Raw genomic sequence first — 21,864 nt, 5'->3', positions numbered from 1 at the left:
CTGGGATATTCACTCAGACATAATCTTATTAAGCCCTGGGCTTAGAGGAGGGCTGGACCTCACATTTATCAAGTTCAAGGAATGGGTGCCCTCACCCCCACCACATATCTCCCCCTCCTCTTGTGCCAGGCTCCCTTCCCCTCAGGCCACACTCCCAGGCCATTAGCTCAGTCCCAAAGGCATCCTTTCTCATCCAGCCTTCTGGGGCTCCTGTCAAAACACTGTAAATAACGTATTTCCACTTGGCAGGGCCTGCAGCAAAAATACTGCCCGGGCAGGGAGCATGCAGTGAGCCAAGGGCTGCTTCCATGCCAGGAAATCCACACCCTGCCCGCCCAGGGACCCAGCGGACCCACCCACTGGGGATGGGAGAGACTCCGAGTCCAGGTCAATTTCTGCCCCCACTGGACAAAGGGATGGGCTTCAAAAGACCCCTCAAGTGATCTCAGGAGCAAGAAAACCGGTGAGCTGTGGGAAGATCCTTACCAGCGCCCGACCTGGCTTCAGGCTGCTCACGGCTCTCCTGCAGCAAGGCCTTCCTACCTACTCTGGTCTCATCACATTCATCAGTCTTGTCACCATCTGGTAGCTGAGCCTCAGAAAGGTTTCGCCACTTGCCTAGGACTGCACAGCTACAGAGGGGAGAAGCTGGTCGGAGTAGGAGGTGGGGCCCAGTCACTGAGTTCTCAGTCCAGGGGGAGGCAAGGAGGAACAGAGCAGGCGCTGGCTTTACCACTGCGCTCCCTGGAATCCAGTCCCAGCTCTGCGGCCCACCCTCTGGGCGGCACAGGGCAAAGACCCTCTGCCCGCCTGAACCTCGGTGCTCTCACCGGGCAAGTGGGAACATGGGCAAGGCCCAGACTATCACTGCAGCAGCCTGAGCTGGTTCATGGAGGCCCAGCCCAGAGACATCGGGGCACTGTGGAATCATTCTGTGAGCATTTCAGAGCTCCGGGGCAATCTCCCTGGCTGATCGCTGCCCAAGTGCCCAGGCTGGTGGCCCTACATGATCCCCCCGGGACACCTGACGAAGGCCACCACCCTCCCACTCCCACTGGACCGCTGAGCGCCTCCCAAGTGGCTTCCGTGGAAATGGTGAGTGAGCCCCGCTCCACGCCAAGTTCCCGGGCCACAGTGTGAGCTGGAATCTCCTTATAGGGTATGCTCTGAGGGCACTTGAGAACATTGAGAGAGAGCAAGACTCAGGCGGCTCGTCGGCCTGGAAAATCGGCCTGCAGGGAAGGGGGACGGGGCAGCCAGACCCACTGGGTCCCTGGAAGGGCGGCCCCTGCCTGTCACTCATACAGAACCATCAGAGACCTTGGGAGAGAGGCGCAGGGACCACGGGGGTTCCCAGGGGCCTTCTCGAGGTTGGAGTGGCTAAAAGGGAGCCAAGCTGTAGCTCTGGGTTGACAAACTTTGGGACAGTCATGAAATCTCAGTGGTGTGCGTGCCTCCTGGGGCCTCCCCCAGCCAGTGGGAAGCTAGCACGCAGGGTTGGGGAAGCCGGGGGGGTCAGGAGTCAGCACGCCTCAGAGGTGATGCCTTCACCCGATGATGGCTGAACACGAGGACATCTAGAGAGAGGAAGTAAGTCAGCCTGCCCCCAGCCAGGGCAAACTCAGCTCCAACCTCAGAGGACACGCCATCCCAGCGCCAAGGAGACGCCTTGGGCTGCCATGTCCAGGAAGGCACCCTGAGCGGAGACCCCACAGGACCCCAGCAAGAAAAACATCCCAGTCAACCCTGTTCTAAGCAAACCAGACAAATGCAACTTACACTGTAGATATTTCTGGCTTCTTGTCTCTTTCTTTACTTGTGATAACAAATCAAACAAGAGAGATCCTTCTATTTTGGCTCATCTACCAATCCAATCGCTCACCTGCACAACATTCAGACTCATATTAATTTCCATGGGCCCCAAGGACAACGAGGATGACAGTTCCAGTAAATAATAACGAACAGCTGCTTCTGAGGACGGCCATGTACCAGGCCCTGTGCTGTTCCCTGGCGGCACTAGCTCAGTCTGACAACAACTCCCTGAGGCTGGTTCCTGTATTACAGTAAGTCCCCTACGTATGAACCTTCAAGTTGCAAACTTGCAAAGATACGAGCGTGCGTTCCATCAATGTCAGACGTGAGTGAAACTGCAGCTGGCCCTCAGCTCCTCTTGTTAACAAACCTTCAGCTCCACCATCTCCCACTTCCGCTCCCTCCTCCCGCCAGTACCTCTTCTTGCCTGTTCACTCGATGCCAGCCCCTGTATGCCAACTGTTGTACTGTACTAGTGTACTGTAAGATTAACAATGTTTTCTTTACTTTTGTTTTTTTATGTATTATTTGTGCAAAAAGAATTATCAGCCTATTCCGGTACAGTACGATATAACCGATTATGTTAGTTGGGTACCTAGGCTGTGTTGGACTCTCTCGGAATGGAACTCATGCGTATATAGGGGACTTATTGTATTGCCTGTCAATGGCTCTTTGAGGGTAACTTGTCCAGTTTGAGGGTAACTAATTCCAGAGCCTGAGTGTGCTGGCAGAGCTATCTGCAGCCCAACATCCAGGCCCACTCTCTTCTCCGAATACATGCGAGGTGACGGCATGCCCAGCAAAAAGGCTGCCAGGATCGAGTGCCTGTGAGAACACTTCTGACCCAGGCGATGTAGGCAGCAGTGTAACGTGGGACTTCTGTGGAGGTCACCGAGGGAAAACAGGCTCAGGTACGAGGCGGGGTGCCCTATTCCCTGACCACTTTCCTACAGCCTGGAATGTAAACGCCATGGCAGAAGCCCCAGCAGCTGTTTTCAGCAAGGAGGTGATCTGGAGCCTAAAAGTCAGGGCAGAGGATGGTGTGGCACAAAGGCAAAAGGATTCTGTGCAACTTTATGGAGCCCCCACACCAGCCCTAGGTTCCTACATCCAGCTTCTTTGACACAGAGAGAAATAAACATGGTATTGAGTTGGCCAAAAGAGTTTGTTCGGATTTTTCCATAGGATTGCATCCAATATTTCATTTTAGCCCAGGGTCCCCCACCTCTGGGCCATGGACCAGTACTTCCTGACATATCGGCAGTGGCATCAGATTAGAAATAGAGTGCACAATAAATGGAATGTGCTTGACTCACCCCCAAACCATCCGTTCCCCCTTCTCCCCCCGCCCCCGTCTGTGGAAAAATTGTCTTCCATGAAACCGGTCCCTGGTGCCAAAAAGACTGAAATAAATATATTTTAAGCCACTGTTATTTTCAACCTGCTACTGGCAGCTGAATGCCAATCCTGATGGCTCCAGAATGAAGCTGCAGGTGGACAGGGGGCTGGAGAATGGGCACTGGCCAGGCAGAGGGAGTGGGGAAGTGGGGTCCAGGAGAGCCCCTCCAAAAAGGACAATGACCCTGCACCAGGGACTCATGGAAGATGTACTCAGGCCACCAAACTTCTGCTTCTCTTTAATTCCCCTGTCTGTCCAGGGCAAGAGAAAAATTTCCTATTTGTGACACTGACGAGGTTCTTCAACATTTTAGGAAGGAAGGTTCAGTCCTCTGCATGGTTCTCTACTCCCCCTCCCAGGAACTCGGAGTTCTCTTCCTCATTGGCCGCTAATCTCATTTCCTTGCCTGCTCTCACTACCAGGAACCTCAGAACTACCCCGGTGTACACTCACAGCAGCGGGCTTGACAGTTAACATTGATCCTCCTCCATTCCTCAGCCTTGATTTAATCCGATCTTACTAACCTGTCCTTCAGGGAAAGAGACAGAGTGTGACGCATACAGAACACTAAAAGGCAGGAACATCCCTAGACTATGAAAGAAATGAAAGTAACCCAGCTTTCTCTTTCTGGGAATAGTTAAAATGGCAAACTATTAAAAAGAAATTAGCGCTTCATGAGTGTAAGGGGGAATTCTCTGGTTTATGTATACTTTCTGACCTTTCAAAGTGGTGTTCTGTGATACAGCAGCCTGTTACTGGAAAAAGAAAAGAAAAGAAAAAAAAAACCCAAGGCCTCTCACCCAGCCTCAGCCTTCACACACCATCAAGCCCAGGTGAGGAGCCCTCCACAGTGTACAAATATGTTATTACACTACTTCCTCTACTCAAAAGCACATTAAATGTCCACATCCCAATTTCAAACACATTAAAAGATTTTTAATTAGGCGTTAGAGAACGAAAAGAGGAAAAAAGGAGGGGGGGCAAACTCCGGGAGATACTGGGGGACGGGAAGCTGGTGTGCTGCTATCCACCGGGTCGCAAAGACTCAGACACAACTTGGAGACTCAACAACAAGTTAGTACAGGCGTACGTAGGGAGGGGAAAAAAAAAAAAAAAGAATTGTTAGCAGTGCTTATTTCTGGAGAATAAGACAATAGGGAATTTTTCTAATTCACATATTTCTATGTTATTGAATTATTTTCCACTGGCTTCCAAAGATTCCTTGATAAGTAGTGTCTGCAAGCTAGACTGCGTGCCAGGCTGGCACAGCCCCCAGAAGACATGGTCCACGGCATTAAGGAGCCTCTGGAGAGAAGGAAAAGCTGCCAGATATGTAATTACCCCATGAAATGGGAGCTTCTGTGCCTACGAGGTTGGGACCACAGGGTGGATGTGGGCAGAGATGAGGGAGAGGCTCTCTAGGCCTGGCCGGGGGTGGTCCATGAAGGCTTTGAGGAGCTAGTAGCTGTGAGCTTGGTCACACAGATGAAGGAGTTATCCAACAGGAGGAGGGGTTAAGGCAGGCTGCCAGGACAGGATACATGGAGGAGCAGGCTAAGGGTCTGCATGGGGTGCTCTGGGGTGTGCCTGAGGGTGTGGCCCGGGTTGGAGTCCTAGAGTAGGAACCAACCGCCAAAGGCTTCATGGACCCCTCCAAGGAAGGGTCTTCCCCTGGAGCCTGGGCACTGCAGCCGCGCTGTGACGAGATGGGGCTTGTCTGAGAAAGAGCACGTGGGCATCAGACGCATCAGGACAGGAGAGAGCAAGACACCGGGGCAAAGGACCTGCAAGGAAGCGCTGGTTTCAGAAAAGAATCACAACCAGCAGCGGGGTGTGGAGGTTAAGAGAGGAACCAGAGCGCCAGCGAGCTGGGCTCAGCTCTGCCTCGTGCCAGCTGCGAGGCTGGGGCGAGCTCTCCGGGACTCGGTTTCCTCAGCTGTGAAGCATGGAGAATAAAAGTCGATCCGTCGGGAATTTCCTGGTGCTCCGGCGGTTAGGATTCTGCGCTTTCACTGCCATGGCCCAGGTTCAATCCCTGGTCATGCAACTAAGGTCCTGCAAGCTGCACGGCACAGCCAGAAACAGAACACAAACAAACCAAAACAAAAAAAGTTTATCCATCAAATAAGGCTAATAATAGCGCTAATAACAGTCCTTCTCTGGATTGTTGTAGGGATTAAATTAGTTAACATACGTAAGCGCTGAGAAAACTTCCCGGAACACAGTGAGGCTGTGTCCACATTACTTTGAACCACTCCCCCACCCTGGTGGCTCAGACAGTAAAGAATCCGCCTGCAATGCAGGAAACGGTGGGTTCAATCCCTGGTTTGGGAAAATGCCCTGGAGAAGGAAATGGCAATCCACTCCAGTATCCTTGCCTGGGAAATTCCACGGACAGAGGAGCCTGGCGGGCTACAGTCCCCACAGGGTTGCAAAGAGTTGGACACGATTGAGCGACTTTCACTTTCTCACTCCCTTATAATGAACACTCCTAGGGAGGCACCAATTTGAGCAATTCCTGGGACCCAATCAATTCACACACATCCCAGACTTTAAGATTTTTTTTTTTTTGATGTGGACCATTTTTAAAGTCTTTATTGAATGTGTTAAAATACTGCTTCTGTCTTATGTTTTGCTTTTTGGAGGCCACGAGGCATGTGGAATCTTAATTCCCCAACCAGGGACTGAACCCACACCCCCTGCATTAGAAGGCAAAATCTTAACCACTGGACCACCAGGGAAGTCCCATGTCTCAGGTTTCTAACAGTCACCCTTGGCCCAGAGGTCAGACGGAACATAACGCGGCCCCTCACTTGCTTCCCAGAGGCCAGGGAACTGCCACAGTGCAGGGGCCAGAACCATCACCTGGAAGCGTCCCAGCCCCCCCCCTGAATGGCCCGCCCAGAGGTTAAGAATAAGGGCTGGTCCTCACTTTGCAGAGACACATTCTCAGATGAGTTTACAGAATGATGACACTGCTTCAGACCAGCCGGTGGGGAATAAGGTCTCCAGAAGTGATACTGGCCAGGTGGTCACGGACACCAAGCTGAGCGACAGGTACACAAGGATGCCCTATACTCCCCTCCCTACTCTGCTAGGTCACATGAGTGTCCCCTAATAGCAAGTTCTCGGCTCAGTTCAGCAAACTCAGAGCACACACAGGGCCCGGTGCCACCCTTCTCAGAGACGGCAGGGTCTGGCCCAGGAAGACGGGTCCACGGGCAGCTCCAGCTTGGGGGAAGGAGGTCTGCTGGGGGAGCAGGGAAGGGGTCACCTGCAAGGTGACATCTGAACGGGTCTAAGCCTATAAGCAGAAACATGAAACTGGGGAGGGTGCTAGAGAGGGAGATGCCAGCTTCTTGGATGCAAGGATGCCCTGTGGTCCGTGAAGCTGAGCAGAAGACAACGCCCGCCCGTCTCCACTCCTGCTTTCCCACAGCCAGTTGTGCGCCTGGGATCTTCACGTCAATTCACCATCTCACAGAGTCTCAGCCCCAGAAGGCGCCTCCTCCCCAACTCGAATGGGCGCCAACTGTTTGCACTGGAGCTTCTTGCAACTGTACCTTGCACCCCGCTCAACGCGGGATGCGGATTCGGGTTCAGCAGCTCCAGCCTGGCACTCTAGCCCAATCCCGGGCAATGGCTGGTGGATCACGCTTTTGAGTAACACTCTATAGACAACTTCACTCCAGAACAACCTCGAAACAGGTAGCTACTTTCAAAGTGGAATCTTAGCTTCTGGCTCGCTCTAACCCTTTTAACCCCTTCCTATTTCCCCATGTTCCTCCTGGCGTCTCTTTGCTTTTATGTGCTTGTTACAGCCCCCAAGTGGCCAGAGAAATCACAAAGCCAGCCAACGGCAGAAGGACTAGGAGATGGAACCCCGACTTGTGGAGTGGTGTGGAGGGGCCAGGCTCCCCCAGAGGCCAGCTTCCCTGACCGGAGTGCTTTCTATTTAAAGGACTTATGCAAGTGGACTCAGAGAGTCAAAGGCCAGGAAAGAACACCTCAGAAGTGAGGTTCACAGCCCTCTGAAGTCACACAGGACCGCTCTGATGCCGGAGATGGTTTCTATTTGTAACAGCAAGCCTGAAAAGCTCAAGAATAAAAATAAAACTGGCAGAACTGAAACCATTCAGCAGATGTTGACAGCACTTACATCGACTTATGAACATTTTCCCACGCTGCCCTCCAAAATGTGGTCTCTGTTTCATGGCTACTAAAAACATGTGACATGCTCAGACCCCAATACACGCTTCCCTAGCCCCGTGGATCATGATTATATATTAAAAAAAAACACTTTTGATAATCATGCTTACAGATAAACATGTCTAACTCCATTCGTTAAATGTATGTTAAGTAAAATGAGAATAAAGATAATTTTCAGTGTTTTGAAAATGATATAAATATCTGTCTCAAATTTTTAACAACAAAATCTATCTTTTAAAAAGGAATTAAGTTAAAAATCTACAATAGTTAGAAACCCAAACGTGTTAACTTAGGCAAGGGGACAAAGATCCCACGCTTTTGCACAAGACAACATATTTTTCTAAGCAGCACAGCTTCACCTGTAGCCGTATCCCCACCACACACACACATAAACCACACCGTTCCCTCAAGGATGAGGGAAAATAAGCCCATAATCCTTGAGTTTCTATTAGGTGTCTTAGGTCCTATGTGCTAAGGGTCATCCCATTCCAAAGATGAGGAAAGTGAGATCACACACAGTCAGAAAACAGACTAATGGCAACTCAGACCCAGACCTCTTGGCTCCACGGGAGGTTGCACTCAGCCAAGAACAACTGCAGTCTGTTCAGTTGCTAGGTCATGTCCAGCTCTTTGCAACCCCATGGACTGCAGCAAGCCAGGCCTCCCTGTCCCTCACCAACTCCCGAAGTTTACTCAAACTCATGTCCATTGAGTCGGTGATGCCATCCAACCACTGCATCCTCTGTCATCCTCTTCTCCTGCCTTCAATCTTTCCCAGCATCAGGGTCTTTTCCAATGAGTTGGCTCTTCGCATCAGGTGGCCAAAGTACTGGAGCTTCAGCTCCATCATCAGTCCTTCCAATGAATATTCAGGGTTGATTTCCTTTAGGACTGACTGGTTTGATCTTCCTGCTGTCCAAGGGACTCTCAAGAGTCTTCTCCAGCACCACGTATATCTCAACAATGGACCCAAACGGCCATGTGAAAACATTCTGTGCGGAACCAACTTCCTAGCCCCTTGGCCACTCTCCCCAGAGGTGCTGGGGTCTGCTGTCAGAGGTCGGGGTCATACTTAAGTGGCCTTCAGGAAGTTCCTGCCCATGAGGAGCTGGCCGGCTGGCTGCCCTGGGCTCTCCTGGGATGTCAGGACTCCAAGAAACACCAAGGCAATCGATATTCCCCACGTCCCTTACATGGGGCTCCAGAGGACCCAGCAGAGGGAGCAGGTGGAAGGAAGGATGTTCACAGGTGTCCAACCCTACCTGAGCCCCAATTACCTGGAAATAAAACCAGGAGGCGCCAAGGTCAGCCAGCTGGGCCACCCTGGAGAGAATGTGGGTGGCAAAGGGAACCCAGCTAGGGATTAATCACCGGACCCCTTTAACTCCATGCTTTTTAAAACTGTTTTTGAATCATGTGAATCATAGATCATGTGAAACTATTAACTAAATAACATACTTTTTTTTTTTAAAGCTGAATGGAGAATTCCGCATCTCTAATCCTTGGAGGCAAGCGTACCACTCCCCCAGCCATGTGACCCCTCCCAGCTGTCTGTGGGAGAGGGGCTGCTGACCTGAGCCGCCTGCATTGAGCACAACTGTCTGAACCAGCAACCCCTCCCCACGGCTCCGCCTCCTGCACCAGCCACACCCTCCCCCAGTCTAAGGACTGACCTCCTCACTCTCCAGTACCCCCCCACACCCGCCCAGGCACCACACCCTGCCATCTGTCTCCCCTGCCACCCACTACTGCGTCCGTTCTGCCCAGACCCCAGCACCCTTGATAAGCCCTGGCCCCAGCCTCTGACCAGAAGACCCAGCACTTCCCCCTCCAGTCTGGCCATGTCTAATCCCCGCCTCCACCGTGTCCTCCCGGCGGGACCCTCCCCCATCACCTCTCCCAGGGAGAAGCCCTTTGATGCCCCCCTGACCCAGCGGGCCACCAACAGCTCACCTGGCCCTCCTGTGGTCTGGCCTAACTGCTTGCCAACTCCTTCGTGGCCAAGGCCTGGTGCTTCCACACCACTCCACCAGGAGACAAACGACCCTCTCTCCCAGCCCCAGATTCCTTGTACAGGCTGTGCTCCCTGCCCACAATGGCATTCAAATACCTCACCTCCCCACCCACACCTGTGCCTGGTTTATTCTGTATCCAGAGGCCTGAATTTCCCCACAAGGCCTTCCCCACCTCCTGCCCACTCCCCTCTTTCCATGCCCACTGCCCCCCGTGTCCTTGCAGGCCCCCACGAAGGCACAGACAAGTCCTCCCACCCTCCAGGCTTGCCCGTGAGCTTGGGGCCACTGTCACGGTACCCCTTCAACTCCAGATGCCCAGCACCCAGTCCTCCACGTGCCCTGGGCACATGGCCTGTTCTTGGCATCAATCTCTCTTTCTTAGTCTTTCCTTTCTACTTCATCTTTTGCCACCCAACCTCCTGCCCTGAACAGCTTGTGCAGAAAAAGGGAAAGGCGCGCACAAAGAGCTCCAACATCTCAGGCAGCAATAACTCTGGAGAAACCTGAAGGAAGAACCTGCAGCCCGCCCTTCACTCCTGCAAGCTGGGAAAACAGATTCACTTCCTCAACCTGCTTGAGAAAGAGCGGCTGCTCCAGAGACTGGGGGGTTTTGTAATTTCTGAATTCTCAAGGAATTTGGAAAGGGGACCATGAATCTAGAAGCAGCAACTGTACTTCTCACACTTACAGCTTGCTCATTTGCATTTTAAAATAAGACTCCAAGCCCTCTCCTGCTAACAGCCATCTCTTGCTCCCCCCTGCACTTTGAAAATAACTGGTGAAAGACAGCCCTCGGAACCTGGCGGGGCAGACGGTGGGATGCAAAATACATTTTCCCGAGGATGCTGCGGCTGAAGGCGGGTGGGACCACATAGGCACGATATTCCCACCAGAACTTCTTCCACTAAATTCAGGGTTGCCCTTGAAAAGAGAGATAGGGTCCAGGGACGGAAAACCCACCGGCTTCCCTCCCAAGCCTTCCCCGTGGATCAGGTCAGAGTGAAAAATGTTCCCTGGAAGGGCATCCTGCAAGGCTGACGTTTTAGCCCCAGGCCACAGATGACTCGAGCGTTGCAGCATGTTTTCTCCCGACAAAGGTTCACTGGGTGGAAAGGCCATGAGAACGTGCTGTGCTCAGCCCTAAGTCACTCAACACCTAGATGTTTCAGGAGCAGAAGGGGCTGTGGGCTTAACCCTACCTCTCAGCTGGGCTCGGTCAAGTGGACGAGGCTCATCGCCACTAGCCAGGCTCACCCTGCCTTCCTCCAGGAAGCCTTCCTGATTTACAAAAGTGGGGTAAGCACCCTCCTCCATGCCTGTGCCGACAATCTGTGCCCACGATTCCTACCCTCTTTGGGTCTGGATGACAACAGTAGGCTTCAGAGAGCTGAAGGGATGTGGCCTGGGCCCATGAGAGTCCCCAGCACCTACAGCCTGGGACCCAGCAGGAAAAGGTTTGCTGAATCCTGTAGCAAGGGGCAGGGGGAAGGGGCAGTCTTCCCAACCAGCATTTACCAGCTATGAGGGACCCTCACGCTCACTGGGGCTTCCCCTGTGGCTCAGCTGGTAAAGAAATCGCCTGCAATGCCGGAGACCTGGTTTCGATCCCTGGGCTGGGAAGATCCCCTGGAGAAGGGAAAGGCTACCCACTCCAGTATTCTGGCCTGGAGAATTCCATAGACTGTATAGTCCAAGGGGTCGCAAAGAGTCAGACATGACTGGGCAACTTTCACTTCACTTCACGCATATTGGTTCAGTGAGGCCACCTGAAATGGAGGAGTCAACGGGGTCTGTGCATCCGGTGCCCTCATCACAACAGTACAGAGGGGGAAACTGAGCCCAGCGGGGACCTGGGGCCATCACCACCATGACAGGCGCCCCCTGAGGACACGGGGGTGGCCGGCCTCCTGTCACACTCTCCCACCCACGCTCTAGCCAAGTCCAGCACTGATCACAGGGCAGGGCTCCCAGTCCTCCCAGCCCTGCTGGACTCGGGCTCACCTGGGGCTTCTCAGGCTACCTGAGCAGGTAACGGCAGGTGTTCATCAATATCAAGCATCTCTCGGCCTAACAGACCCACTTCAGGGGAGGCCAGTTAGCCTGCAGACGAGCCCACTACCAAGGCCTTTCCGAGTCTCCGCAGAGGCCCAGGCCCCAGCGTCCGAGTGGCCCCCTCGGGGCAGGGCCACTGATGGCCTGAGAGCCGGGCTGCTGACCACCCCCCTCTGGGACTGTGTCCGTCTCAGGGCCTGGTTCTGGGAAGCAAATGGGGTAACACTCAAGCACGGGCCTTCAATCCAAACCCCCCAAAATAAATGTTTAAAACTCTGTATCTATTTGTACATTTTCAAGCTGACATCTAAATTTCTCATCGTAAGTTTAAATACTTGTAGAGGATGTAATTTCCAACATATTGTAAATATTAACATTTCAAAATAAAACTGTTACTGTGTCTCTTTCAAATGGACCCAGTGGAATTCTAAATACCATAGCAATTCAAGATCCACCGTCATCCATCTTAAAATTACAGAATTGGACGCTTCTTAAACACTTGGAAAGATAGCAAGGCTTCTTCTGCCTCCTCAAACTCCAATTTCCAATCCACATGCCTGAGACATTTCCACTATCACTGTATTTCATGTTTGAAGGCCTTTTTCATTGATTAGTCTAACATACTATGAGACAAAAAAGAAAAATGTATATAAATGTCAATTTTTTAATTTCATGTAAGCATAAAGGTCTAAGTGTCAAAATTTTTCTTCTGGATTAAATTATTATTACAACTACTATTAGCACATAATAGTAGAATCAATACAGCAGAAATATAAATCTATATAGGTAATAATCATAAAAATTAAACTTTATTAGAAATAAATCTTAGACGAGATGAATGGTAATGCTTTTAAATTATTTCACAAAGCCACAGATGACTATTACCTACTGCCAGAATAAAGCAGAGTTTATTATCAATTCTATCTCCATTTTTCAAATTTTATAGTGCTGAAACCACCTAGTCAAATACATAGAAAGATGGAAAGAGATTTACCATAGCAAATTCTCTGAATTCCTTCAGAATTTTATGGCAAGAATTACAGTAATTTATTATCAAAACTCAATTTTTTTTTCCAATCTGGATGCCATTTGTTTCTTTTCTTGTCCTTACTGCACTAGTTAGGACCTCCAATATAACACTGGATATAAGTAAAGTGTCAGCCGCTCAGTCGTGTCCGACTCTCTGTGATCCCATGGACGGTAGCCTGCCAGGTTCCTCTGTCCATGGAATTCTCCAGGCAAGAATGCCATTTCCTTCTCCAGGGGACCTTCCCAACCCAGGGGGGAAAATGTTTTTTCACCATTCCCAACCCAGGGAAGAAAGCTTATTTTTTCACCATTACATACGATATGAGCTGTAGAAATTTTACACAATGCCCTTTGTCAGACTGGGGAAGTTTCCTTCCACTAGATTGCTTAGGATTTTATGCTGAGTAGACGCTGGACTTTGTCAAATGTTTTTTCTGCATCTAAGGACTTGTACCTAGAATATAGAAAGAGTTCCTAAAATTTAGTGAAAAAAAAAACAACCCAACTTTTAAGATTTAAATAGACACTTCACAGAAGATATACACGGATGGACAAGAAGGACATGAAGAAGTATTGAGCGTCATTAGTTTTGAGGGAGATGAAAATGGAAGTCACAATGTGATACCGATGTACACATACTGAAATGTCTAAAATTGAAAAGACAGAGGATACAAGGTATTGACTGGAATATGGAAGAACCAAAAGCCATGAGATCAGCTGTGGGAACGGACAGATGAGGAGGCCGAGGGTCTGCAGGGCTAACTTTCATCCGTGTGTTCCCACCCCTGCCCTGGAGAGGTCACACACAAATGCTTCCTTCCAGCAAATGGCATCACTGCCTGGTAGACAGTGGTGCCCAATAAATGCTAGCTCTCTTGCTAGAGTAGTAGTAGTGTTACTACTGCTGCTCAACAGCAGGAAGAATAACTCTTGTGACCAGGACACACGCTGCAGGTCTCACCACCATTTTACAGTCTTGGTTCCCAACATCCTTTTTCATTTTAAAATATTAACAGGAGCCAAAGCCCAGGTAACAACAGGTATGAAAGCATGCAGTAAGCAGAGCAATCTATAAACATGCAGGAGAGACCCCGTTATCAGAAAAACCATGGGCTTTACAGACAAACCAACTGCACTCAAATTCAGCTCCACAAACTTAACCAATTGAGTTCCTCGAGGGGAAAAATTCTGAGTCTCAGTTTCCTAATCTGTAAAATGGACATGAAAACGCCATTCACATCACTGGGTGGCTGCACAAGGTAGGACCATGCCCTTCAGAGCACCTGGCACGGGAAATATTGAGTGGCAGCTATGGCCTGCTTACTCTGCTCCTTCCTCTAATCACTGCCCCCCAGCGACTGGCTATTGCCCATCGCCAGCATCCAGGGACCCACCAGCCTGGAGTCTGGTGCACAGAGGCTTGGCTGATTTGGGAAAAAAAAAAAAAAAAAAATAGGCCAAGTGGCTTGGTTTCCAATTTCTGCAAAGAGTTTTTACTCTATATCCTGAAATTTCAAGTTCTCCAAACACGCAGGGATGCCAGGAGGAGGTGAACAGAGAGGCATCGTGGTGGGTTTTATTTTTAGATCCTGGCGTGGAAAGCATCCAGCCTGCCTTCATGCTGGTCCCCAGCCGCCACTTCCTCCCCCAAGTCATCGCCCAAATGAACAGCAGACCCATCAAGAAAGATTTCACAACTCTTCTTCTGCCGGGTACATTCTAAAACAATGGCTCCAGTTTCCCGTTCCACCCAGAGACTAAGTGGATTAAAGGTCTTGGTCTTCCTGGGAAGCCGTGCAAAGCGAACACACTGACCCCTGGGTTGGCCCTCACATCCTGAAGCTCCAGGGGCTCCCTCCGCCTGCCCTCCTCCTGTCCCGTCCCATGGGAGGGGTAGCATCACACTGGGTTATAGCCTGGGATCTGGTGTGAGCAGGGATCAGCTACTGGGGACAGGGCCTACTTCTTCACCTTTTAAGCAGCCGCTGTTCATGAGCACATGAATTCATTGCCTCTAAAAACAGCTCCCAAGAGAAATTTCCCCGTGGACCCTGATGGAGGCTGTAGCTAACCTCCGGGAAGTACCTGGCCCTTCACAGTGACTTCCAGCTATAGCTTCAGCTATGGGTCTAGGTTTTGGTGGTGAGTACAGCAGCATCTACAAAGGATCAACGGCTTCCAAGAAAACCATCAAAGACGACTAAGAGATGAAATTAAGCCAAAGTGTCCTGGAGCAGGAGACACCAGGCTCCAGAAGGACAGCTGCATCTGCTCTGCCCACCGCTGGACCCCAGGCAGGCATTACCAATCCATCCCTGTCCTCAGCCATTCACAGGCTTTAAAATCCTCTGGGCAGCCACTACTAATCAATCAAAATGGTGCTGAAAGCATTACTTTTAAGTATCCTTTGGACCTCCCCATCTCGATGGATGGAGAAACTGAGGTCCACAGAAAGAGTTCAGCGCAGATCATGAAACAGCAGAGCCAAGATGAGGCAGGATGAAAAACACACAGCTGCTGAGAAGCTTCCAGAAACGACCTCCTCTTCCAAAACAAACCTCAGCCTCGGGGTGACAAGTTCAACCCACAAGCTATGAAGAGGGAGGCCAGGAGGAAGAATTCAGCAGCCGGCCCACCACAGTGGCCAGACGGAGGCGCCCAGCCCCACCCCACCCACCACCCACACTCTCTGGGTCCCAGGGGCAGAGCGGCTTGACGGCCCCACCCCCTGAACCTGCCAGGTGTGGGGAGCAGGAGGGGAGCCGAAGTTAACAAGGTGGATTCTGAGAACTTCTCAGCAGGCTGTATAAAAGCCTTCCTCAGATATTCTAGCGGGTGGGCAGGCTTTCATCAGCCCTGATGCAGCCCTAGTCTGGGTTCCGCTCTCTGCAGCCCCAGGTAGAAGAAGGGCCGCCAGCCAAGCTGCACACACAGGCAGACTCACTCTGGGTAAGGACAGGGAGCCCAACCAGGATACCTTCGGGACTCACCAAGCATCTGTTAGGTGTCAGGCAGAACCTCTGGTGCAAACATCACAGCCTGCCCCTGACAAAGGGTCTGAGGGCATCTTCACATCCACACAGAGAGAAATGGCCCTCTTCCCATCCCCCCACGAGTCATCACTGCCAGGACGAACAGAGCTGGCCAGCGGGCACCCCTGGCGTGTCCCCGCCCCCCACCCCTCCCCACTCTCAGACAGACCCAGCCTCCTGGCATCACTGCTGCTGTCCGAGCTTGTCATCCATTTGGGGCCCACAGGGCAAGCTCCACACCCCAGGAGAGCTTCTCTCTCCAACTATCCTTCCTTCTCCAGCTAATGAACTCATCTCATGTATGTGTATGTGTGTGTGGTCAGTCATGTCCAACTCTTTGCGACGCCAGGGATTGTAGCCCGCCAGGCTTCTCTGTCCATGGGGTTCTCCAGGCAAGAATACTGGAATGAGTTGCCATTTCCTCCTCCAGAAGATCTTCCTGATGCAAGAATCGAACTGGCATCTCCTGCGAATCCTGCATTGCAGACAGGTTCTTTACCACAGAGCCATCAGGGAAGCCCCAGTGAGCTCGTGATCCAAGTCCAACCCAAAGTGAGGCAACACAGGGGGTCAGGAGGCCCTGCTGACTCAGTTCACGCCCCAGGGGCCAGGGGAACAGAGCGAAGATCAGATGCGGCCACAGAGAGCAAAGGACTGACGGGGGAGGGGACGCACCCTGGGGCAGGAGAAGAGAGGTCTACGGAGATGACACCACGTGGGTCATGATACAAGAACGGCCCAGGTAGGAGGAGGCTTGTCCCCAGAGGGCTAACAGCTGAGGCACCCAGGGCTGGAGTTCCCCTGAGGATGCCACAGACGGGCCACAACAGCATCCAGGACCAGGACGTGGGGCGACGCCCCCTCACGCTGCCCACCCGGGCCCAGGTGCCACCGCTCCCCCACCGACAAAGCACAGCAATTCCTCAACCCCTCCAGACCGCCGGCCCCAACTCCTGTCCAGCCTGGGCAGCAATCACGTCAATTCCACAGAAAGAGAAGTTAAAACAAGAGCAGGTGGAGAGAGGCCAAGCGCCCAGACTCCTCCGGGAGGCAGGAAGGTAAGTGCTGCAGGCCCCTTCCACCTGCACAATGGCGAGGGCATGGTCTGTACTCACCTGCACGACTTCTATGCCTCGCTTCCTGTGGAGAAAAACAAAGAAAACACAGGTTACTCCGGCAGGGAGTAAGTACCCTTCCAGCACCTTCACGAGAGCCAGCTGGAGGCAGGGCGGCGGCTGCACCTCTCAGGCCGTGGTCCCCGGGATGACCTCGCTCTCGAGGGGGACGTTTATGAACCCCCAGCCAGTCCTCGGAGCCATCTGCTGGCTGAGAGAGAAGGCTGGGTGCCTAGAGGAGGCCGGCTGGAGTCTGCCCATCTGGCCCACAGCCAGCTGTCCCCCACTCCAGTCCCCGGGGCCCGGGCTTCGTGGGCACAGCTCCAGCTGAACCACCCCAAGACGACCCTCCGCCCACCGATGGCCTTAAGCCAACCCCCCACCCCCACTCCCACCTGGGCACCCCCAGGCCTGCCTCAGCCCACCCCACTCCAGCCCACCCACCCTCCCACAAGGACCAGGCCCCCGGGCCCTCCAGTCCTGCCCAGCTGCATGTCCACCATGGGCCATCTCAGCCTACCCTCTGACCCTGGTTCAACCACCACCGTCCTCACCAGTATCCTCCCAGGCCTGGACCTTGACCCCTGCCCCCAACGTCTCCCCCACAATCCAGGACCGTGTGCCCTGACTCACCCCACCCCATAGAGCCGGGGTTGGGGTCCAGATCCCCACAGAAGCACACAAAAGCTCCCTGCTGCCTCGCCCACCCACATTCCTTACTGCAAGCGGTTCGGGGCACACAGGATCGGCTGGCATCTCTAAGCCTCAGGCCACACTCTCCATCCCAGCGCTTGGGACTCAGCTCAGCTCCGACAGACGCCCTCCCGGGAAGCTTTCCCTGACTCACGACGCCCTCCCCGCCCGTGCACACAGAGTGAGCCTGGGGCACCCTTCCTTCCCAGTCCGTGGTTCGGGAGCAGCAAAGGGTTGTCACCCGGGGGCGGAGCCCACGTGGACCACAAACAACAGCCAGGCCTGTGTGTACTTTCCTGAGAACAGAGACTGGGGGCCCCCACCCCCCACCCCCCTGACGCTCAGAGGAGGCTGTGACCAGGCAAGGTCAGGATCCGGGGTTCCCTCGCCCACAGGGCCTCCTTGGAGCGGGGTCGGGGTCAGGATCACTAGCTGCGCCCGCTCGGCATCCAGACGCCCCCTGAACTTCAACACATGAGCTCGGTTCCTGTGCCCGGCCTGGCCCGCAGAGGACCAGACAAATGAAACAGCCGTGGCTCGGGTCGCCAAGGGGCTCACTGCCTGAGGCAGGCACGAAGGCCTGGGGACACCTCGGGCCACGGTGAGCAGACCCACCACCTCACGCAGCACAGCGGAGGAGACACCTGCCGAACCTGGCATCTGTCATTTAACGGCTCCCACGAGCGTTGCCCAGCACCTTCCGAGCACCGGGCACCGAGCGGAAACCCACGAGGAGGCTACCAGGTGAGACGGTAAGACGCATCTGAAGGGTGACCGGGTCACATGGCGGGGCATGCCTGCCGCCCACCCCTCCACCCTCAACCCCTCCCCGGACCCGGGGCCCCGAGGAACCCCAGCCAAAAACCACAGCGGCTGATGGTTTCACGGTCCCCACTGCGAGCTGCTCTGCAGTCCTGGAAGGAACAGTGGCCGATGTCCATCAGTCTCCCTGATTTCACGAGGGGTCGGGCTGGACACAGCAGCACCGCCCTGGGCCACCAGGGCCCGGGAGGGGGACGGATGGTGTCACTTGGAACCTGAGCCGCCTCCAGGCATCAGCTCGCAACCCGCGCCGTTCCTTTCTGAGTCCCAGCATCCCGCCTCCATCCCCGATGGTCCTGGCCCCCCGGGAGCACCAGGAACAGTAACTGGCCACGGGCCTGTGACTGGCCAGGTGAGGCTCGTGTCTCCTCGCCCTGGCTCAGCCCCTGCCCCCAGCCTGGATGGAAACCTCCAACAGCTGAGGGAGAAAGAAGCCTCAGGTGACGAGACTCCAGACAGACGGACGGACGGCCTGGAGGACATGGGCTCCTATGCACATAACCCACGCCAGGTGGGCAGGGTTTCTGCCAGGTGCCGGCCCGGCCCGGCTTCTCCCTCTGAGGGAATTCTCTCCACATCCAGACTACCCCGGCATGCGGCTCTCACGTCCTTAGGAAGCCAGCTGCTGCGGTCACTTCCGATCCGTCCACATCACACAGCCCAGACGGTTCCCACCCTCCTCCCCCATTCTAAAAAACAAACAGGGCTCCAACTTTGAAAACAGATGGAACACATAAAATAAAAGCAACAAACAACAACAAAAAAGTGGTCTTGAGGACAGACTGAAAACCTCAAGTGGGGCTGAGCTCCCAGGAGCCGGCGCAGTTTCTCTGCAGCTCAAAGCGTCAGAAACAGGATAAATGGTGCTTCTGGCAGAAAAGAGGGGGCTCGGCTCCCCTTTCCACACACACCCAGCCACACGTACACCAGACATGCTCACGGTGTGAGGAGGGAAGGCCCACTGAGCGCTCACATCGCCTTCCACAGTGATTGCCCATTACTCTGACCAGCAAGCTGAGACCCAGTGGCCTCCGGAGAGCAGCCAGACTCCCCACCGGCCATGCGGTCATGACACAGCTAGTTCAGAGGCACCAAGAGGGCAAGCCTCATCTCTGCGCCCCAGGGCCTCGGTGTAATGGCGGGGCGGGGGGGGGGGGTGGGCGCCTAAAGAGGCAAGCAGAAAACCACGTCCCGAGGGTGGGATGCCGCGCCCTCGGGAGGACAAGGTCTAAGCCTGCCAGGGTTCAGACTTCTGCACCTGAAATTTCTGCAGAACAAAGGTATCAACAGCCCCATTTCCCAAGCTCCTGAAGTCTGGTCCTAACTAGAAAGTTCAGAAATTAAATTGTGACACCAAAGGAGAAGCGGGAGGAGGGGGCGAAGGAGGGAGGGAGACGGGAGTGGGAGAAGGGAAGACAAACCAAACCTGCCGTCAACTGAGTAAACTGCTCCTCCTGAAAACCCCAGCTCCACGACCCCGCCCCACAGACATACTCGGACAAGCAAAGCGTTTTGGGCTGTAAATGTTAACTGCCACACTGCCCGAGAGAGCAAAAGCCCGCAGCACCTAAACCCCCCAAGAGGGGCCACTAACAAATGGCGTGTGGTCAAAGGAATACTATGCAGCAGATTAAAAGAACGAGGAAGTGCTCCAGGCCCCGCAAGGCCTGCATTCTCTCCAAGATACTGCTATCGGAAAACCCTGTGGGCCGCACACGGTGACCTGGGTTCAGAACAACATCCTGCACCAGAAGGCATGCTTGTGTCCATGCGGAACGAATCTGAAGGAACAACCAGAAAACAGTTTTGGCCCGGCCCCTGGTCATGAGCAAGGACAAAGGTGTCTGAGAGGTAAGGGGGAGGAGACCTCCTTCTCACTGTGCAGCCTCATGTATTTCTTGAGTTTTGTGCCATGTGCCTCTAAGGCATGCCCCCAAACTAGAGAAATTACTGTTTCAATTAAAAAGCAACACAAAACAGTTGCCAGCATTCCAGGGTCTGGCATAAAGATGCCTGATGTAGACATGGGTCAATCAACCAGTTGATGAAGTGGAATAGAGGACCTCAGGATTTATCTAGAAAAGCTTCCCAGTGTGCTCAAAGGGGAGCTGCCATGTCACCCTCTCCAGGGCCTGGCAGGCAGCAGAGCATCCAGTTAACCAGATGTCTAAGCCCACTTAACTACTTGGGTATCTGAGAAAGAGATATGGAGGGAACTGCAATGTTAGGGTGGCGCGAGCTGTAAAGAACCAGCCTGCCAAAGCAGGAAATGTAAGAAACACGGGTTCGATCCCTGGGTGGGGAAGACCCCCTGGAGGAGGACATGAAAACACACTCCAGTATTCTTGTCTGGAGAATCCCACAGACAGAGAAGCCTGGCGGACTATAGTCCATAGGGTCACAAAAAGTCGGACACGACCGAAGTTACTTAGCATGCATACACGCAGCGGTAAAGTCATGTGTGCTTCTTTTTATTTTATTTATTTATTTATTCTATTTATTTTATTTTCTGGTAGTTTCTAAGTTTCTAAGCATAGATACTACGAATACTTCTAAAATTATAGAAAAAAGTAACAGTAAAAGTTAAACAATAAAAGAATTTTACCTAAAACCTGTGCCTCGAGAAAATCCCAGCTCTAAAACTGTCATTTCCTTGATAAATATTAGATTCATAAGTTTTGGACAGAGGCCTACCTCACCACTCATAAACTTGCTTTTCCAAAAGCTGGCTATCCGATAAAGGGAGAATCTGCTTTGCAAAAGGGACCTCCGTCCCCAGACATCCAAGGGAAGCATACCCTTGGGGAATTTCAAATCCTTCCAGACCTTTCCAGAGCAGGTACGAGACCCAGGGCTGCAGGTGAGTAAAGCAGAAGCAAGGGAAACGGGATGACGCCCTGTCAGAGGTGCCCTCTGCCCCACAAGGCAAGAAAAGTCCTGTGATAGCTGGGAGAACTCCAGAAGCTCCGAGAGAACAGAGCAGTGGCCGAAGAAGAGCGAAGTTGCCAAAAAGGGGGCCCCTCGGGTTCATCAAGAAATGCTTTCTCACAACGGGCGCGGCCATGGCCACCGGCCTCCCCCCCGCCCCCCAGGCATGGCGGAGGCTGGAGAAGCCCGCTGTGGAGGGAGGACGGCCAGGCCGCCTGGCAGTGATCTCACAGCAGAGGGAATCGACCCGGAAACAGGGGCTTCCCCCACCACCCCCAGTGGACTTGGAAAAAGGACCTGCACCTGCACCAGAGCTAAGAACCACTTGGAGACAGGAAGTGTGTAATTATCTAAGTGCGAAGCCAGGCATCGCTTGCATCCCAGCCAGCTCGGTAATTACCAGATTTCAGGAGCCCCGCATGACACGACCTTTAGCACTATGAGGCTGGCAGGCAAACCCCCCACACCCCCATCTCTCCCTGGCCAGCAGATGGCAGGGCCCTCAAAATGTCTCCTGAGGACTTGGGGCTCCCCGAATGGGCGGCCGGGCCTCCTCTGTCAGCCGTACACGGAGGGACACTCTGGTCCCACGGCCCCAAATGCCACGCTAGCATCACCACCTAACCCACGGCCCAGATCAGCTCCTGAGGGTCCCTCCTGGGCTCCCACCCTCCTCGGAGCCCCCAGGCCCCAGCAAGGTGCACTGACATGGAGGCTGCCTGGCTCTGGGCCACCGACCCCTACTAGGCTAAGAGCTA

General features: G+C 53.3%; 1 protein-coding gene across 4 annotated transcripts in view; it reads right to left on the bottom strand.

Moving 5' to 3' along the window:
* ITPK1 (inositol-tetrakisphosphate 1-kinase) overlaps positions 1-21,864 on the bottom strand; it is a 155,343-nt gene that overhangs the window by 100,202 nt on the left and 33,277 nt on the right. For 3 of the 4 annotated variants that reach the window (XM_043489524.1, XM_043489523.1, XM_043489526.1), the window contains one exon: positions 16,664-16,688. The exons of the other annotated variant lie outside the window; for it this stretch is intronic. Coding sequence is in view for 1 of the 3 variants with exons in the window: in XM_043489523.1 (XP_043345458.1) it covers positions 16,664-16,688 (25 nt within the window). In the remaining 2 variants the exon portion in view is untranslated. The remainder of the gene's footprint in view (positions 1-16,663; positions 16,689-21,864) is intronic. 4 annotated transcript variants of the gene reach the window in all.

Source organism: Cervus canadensis, chromosome 17 (genome assembly GCF_019320065.1).
Source record: "Cervus canadensis isolate Bull #8, Minnesota chromosome 17, ASM1932006v1, whole genome shotgun sequence".
NCBI classification, from domain to species: Eukaryota; Metazoa; Chordata; class Mammalia; order Artiodactyla; family Cervidae; genus Cervus; species Cervus canadensis.
The sequence above is the reverse complement of the archived record's forward strand: the minus strand, read 5'-3'. Positions and strand labels throughout refer to the sequence as shown.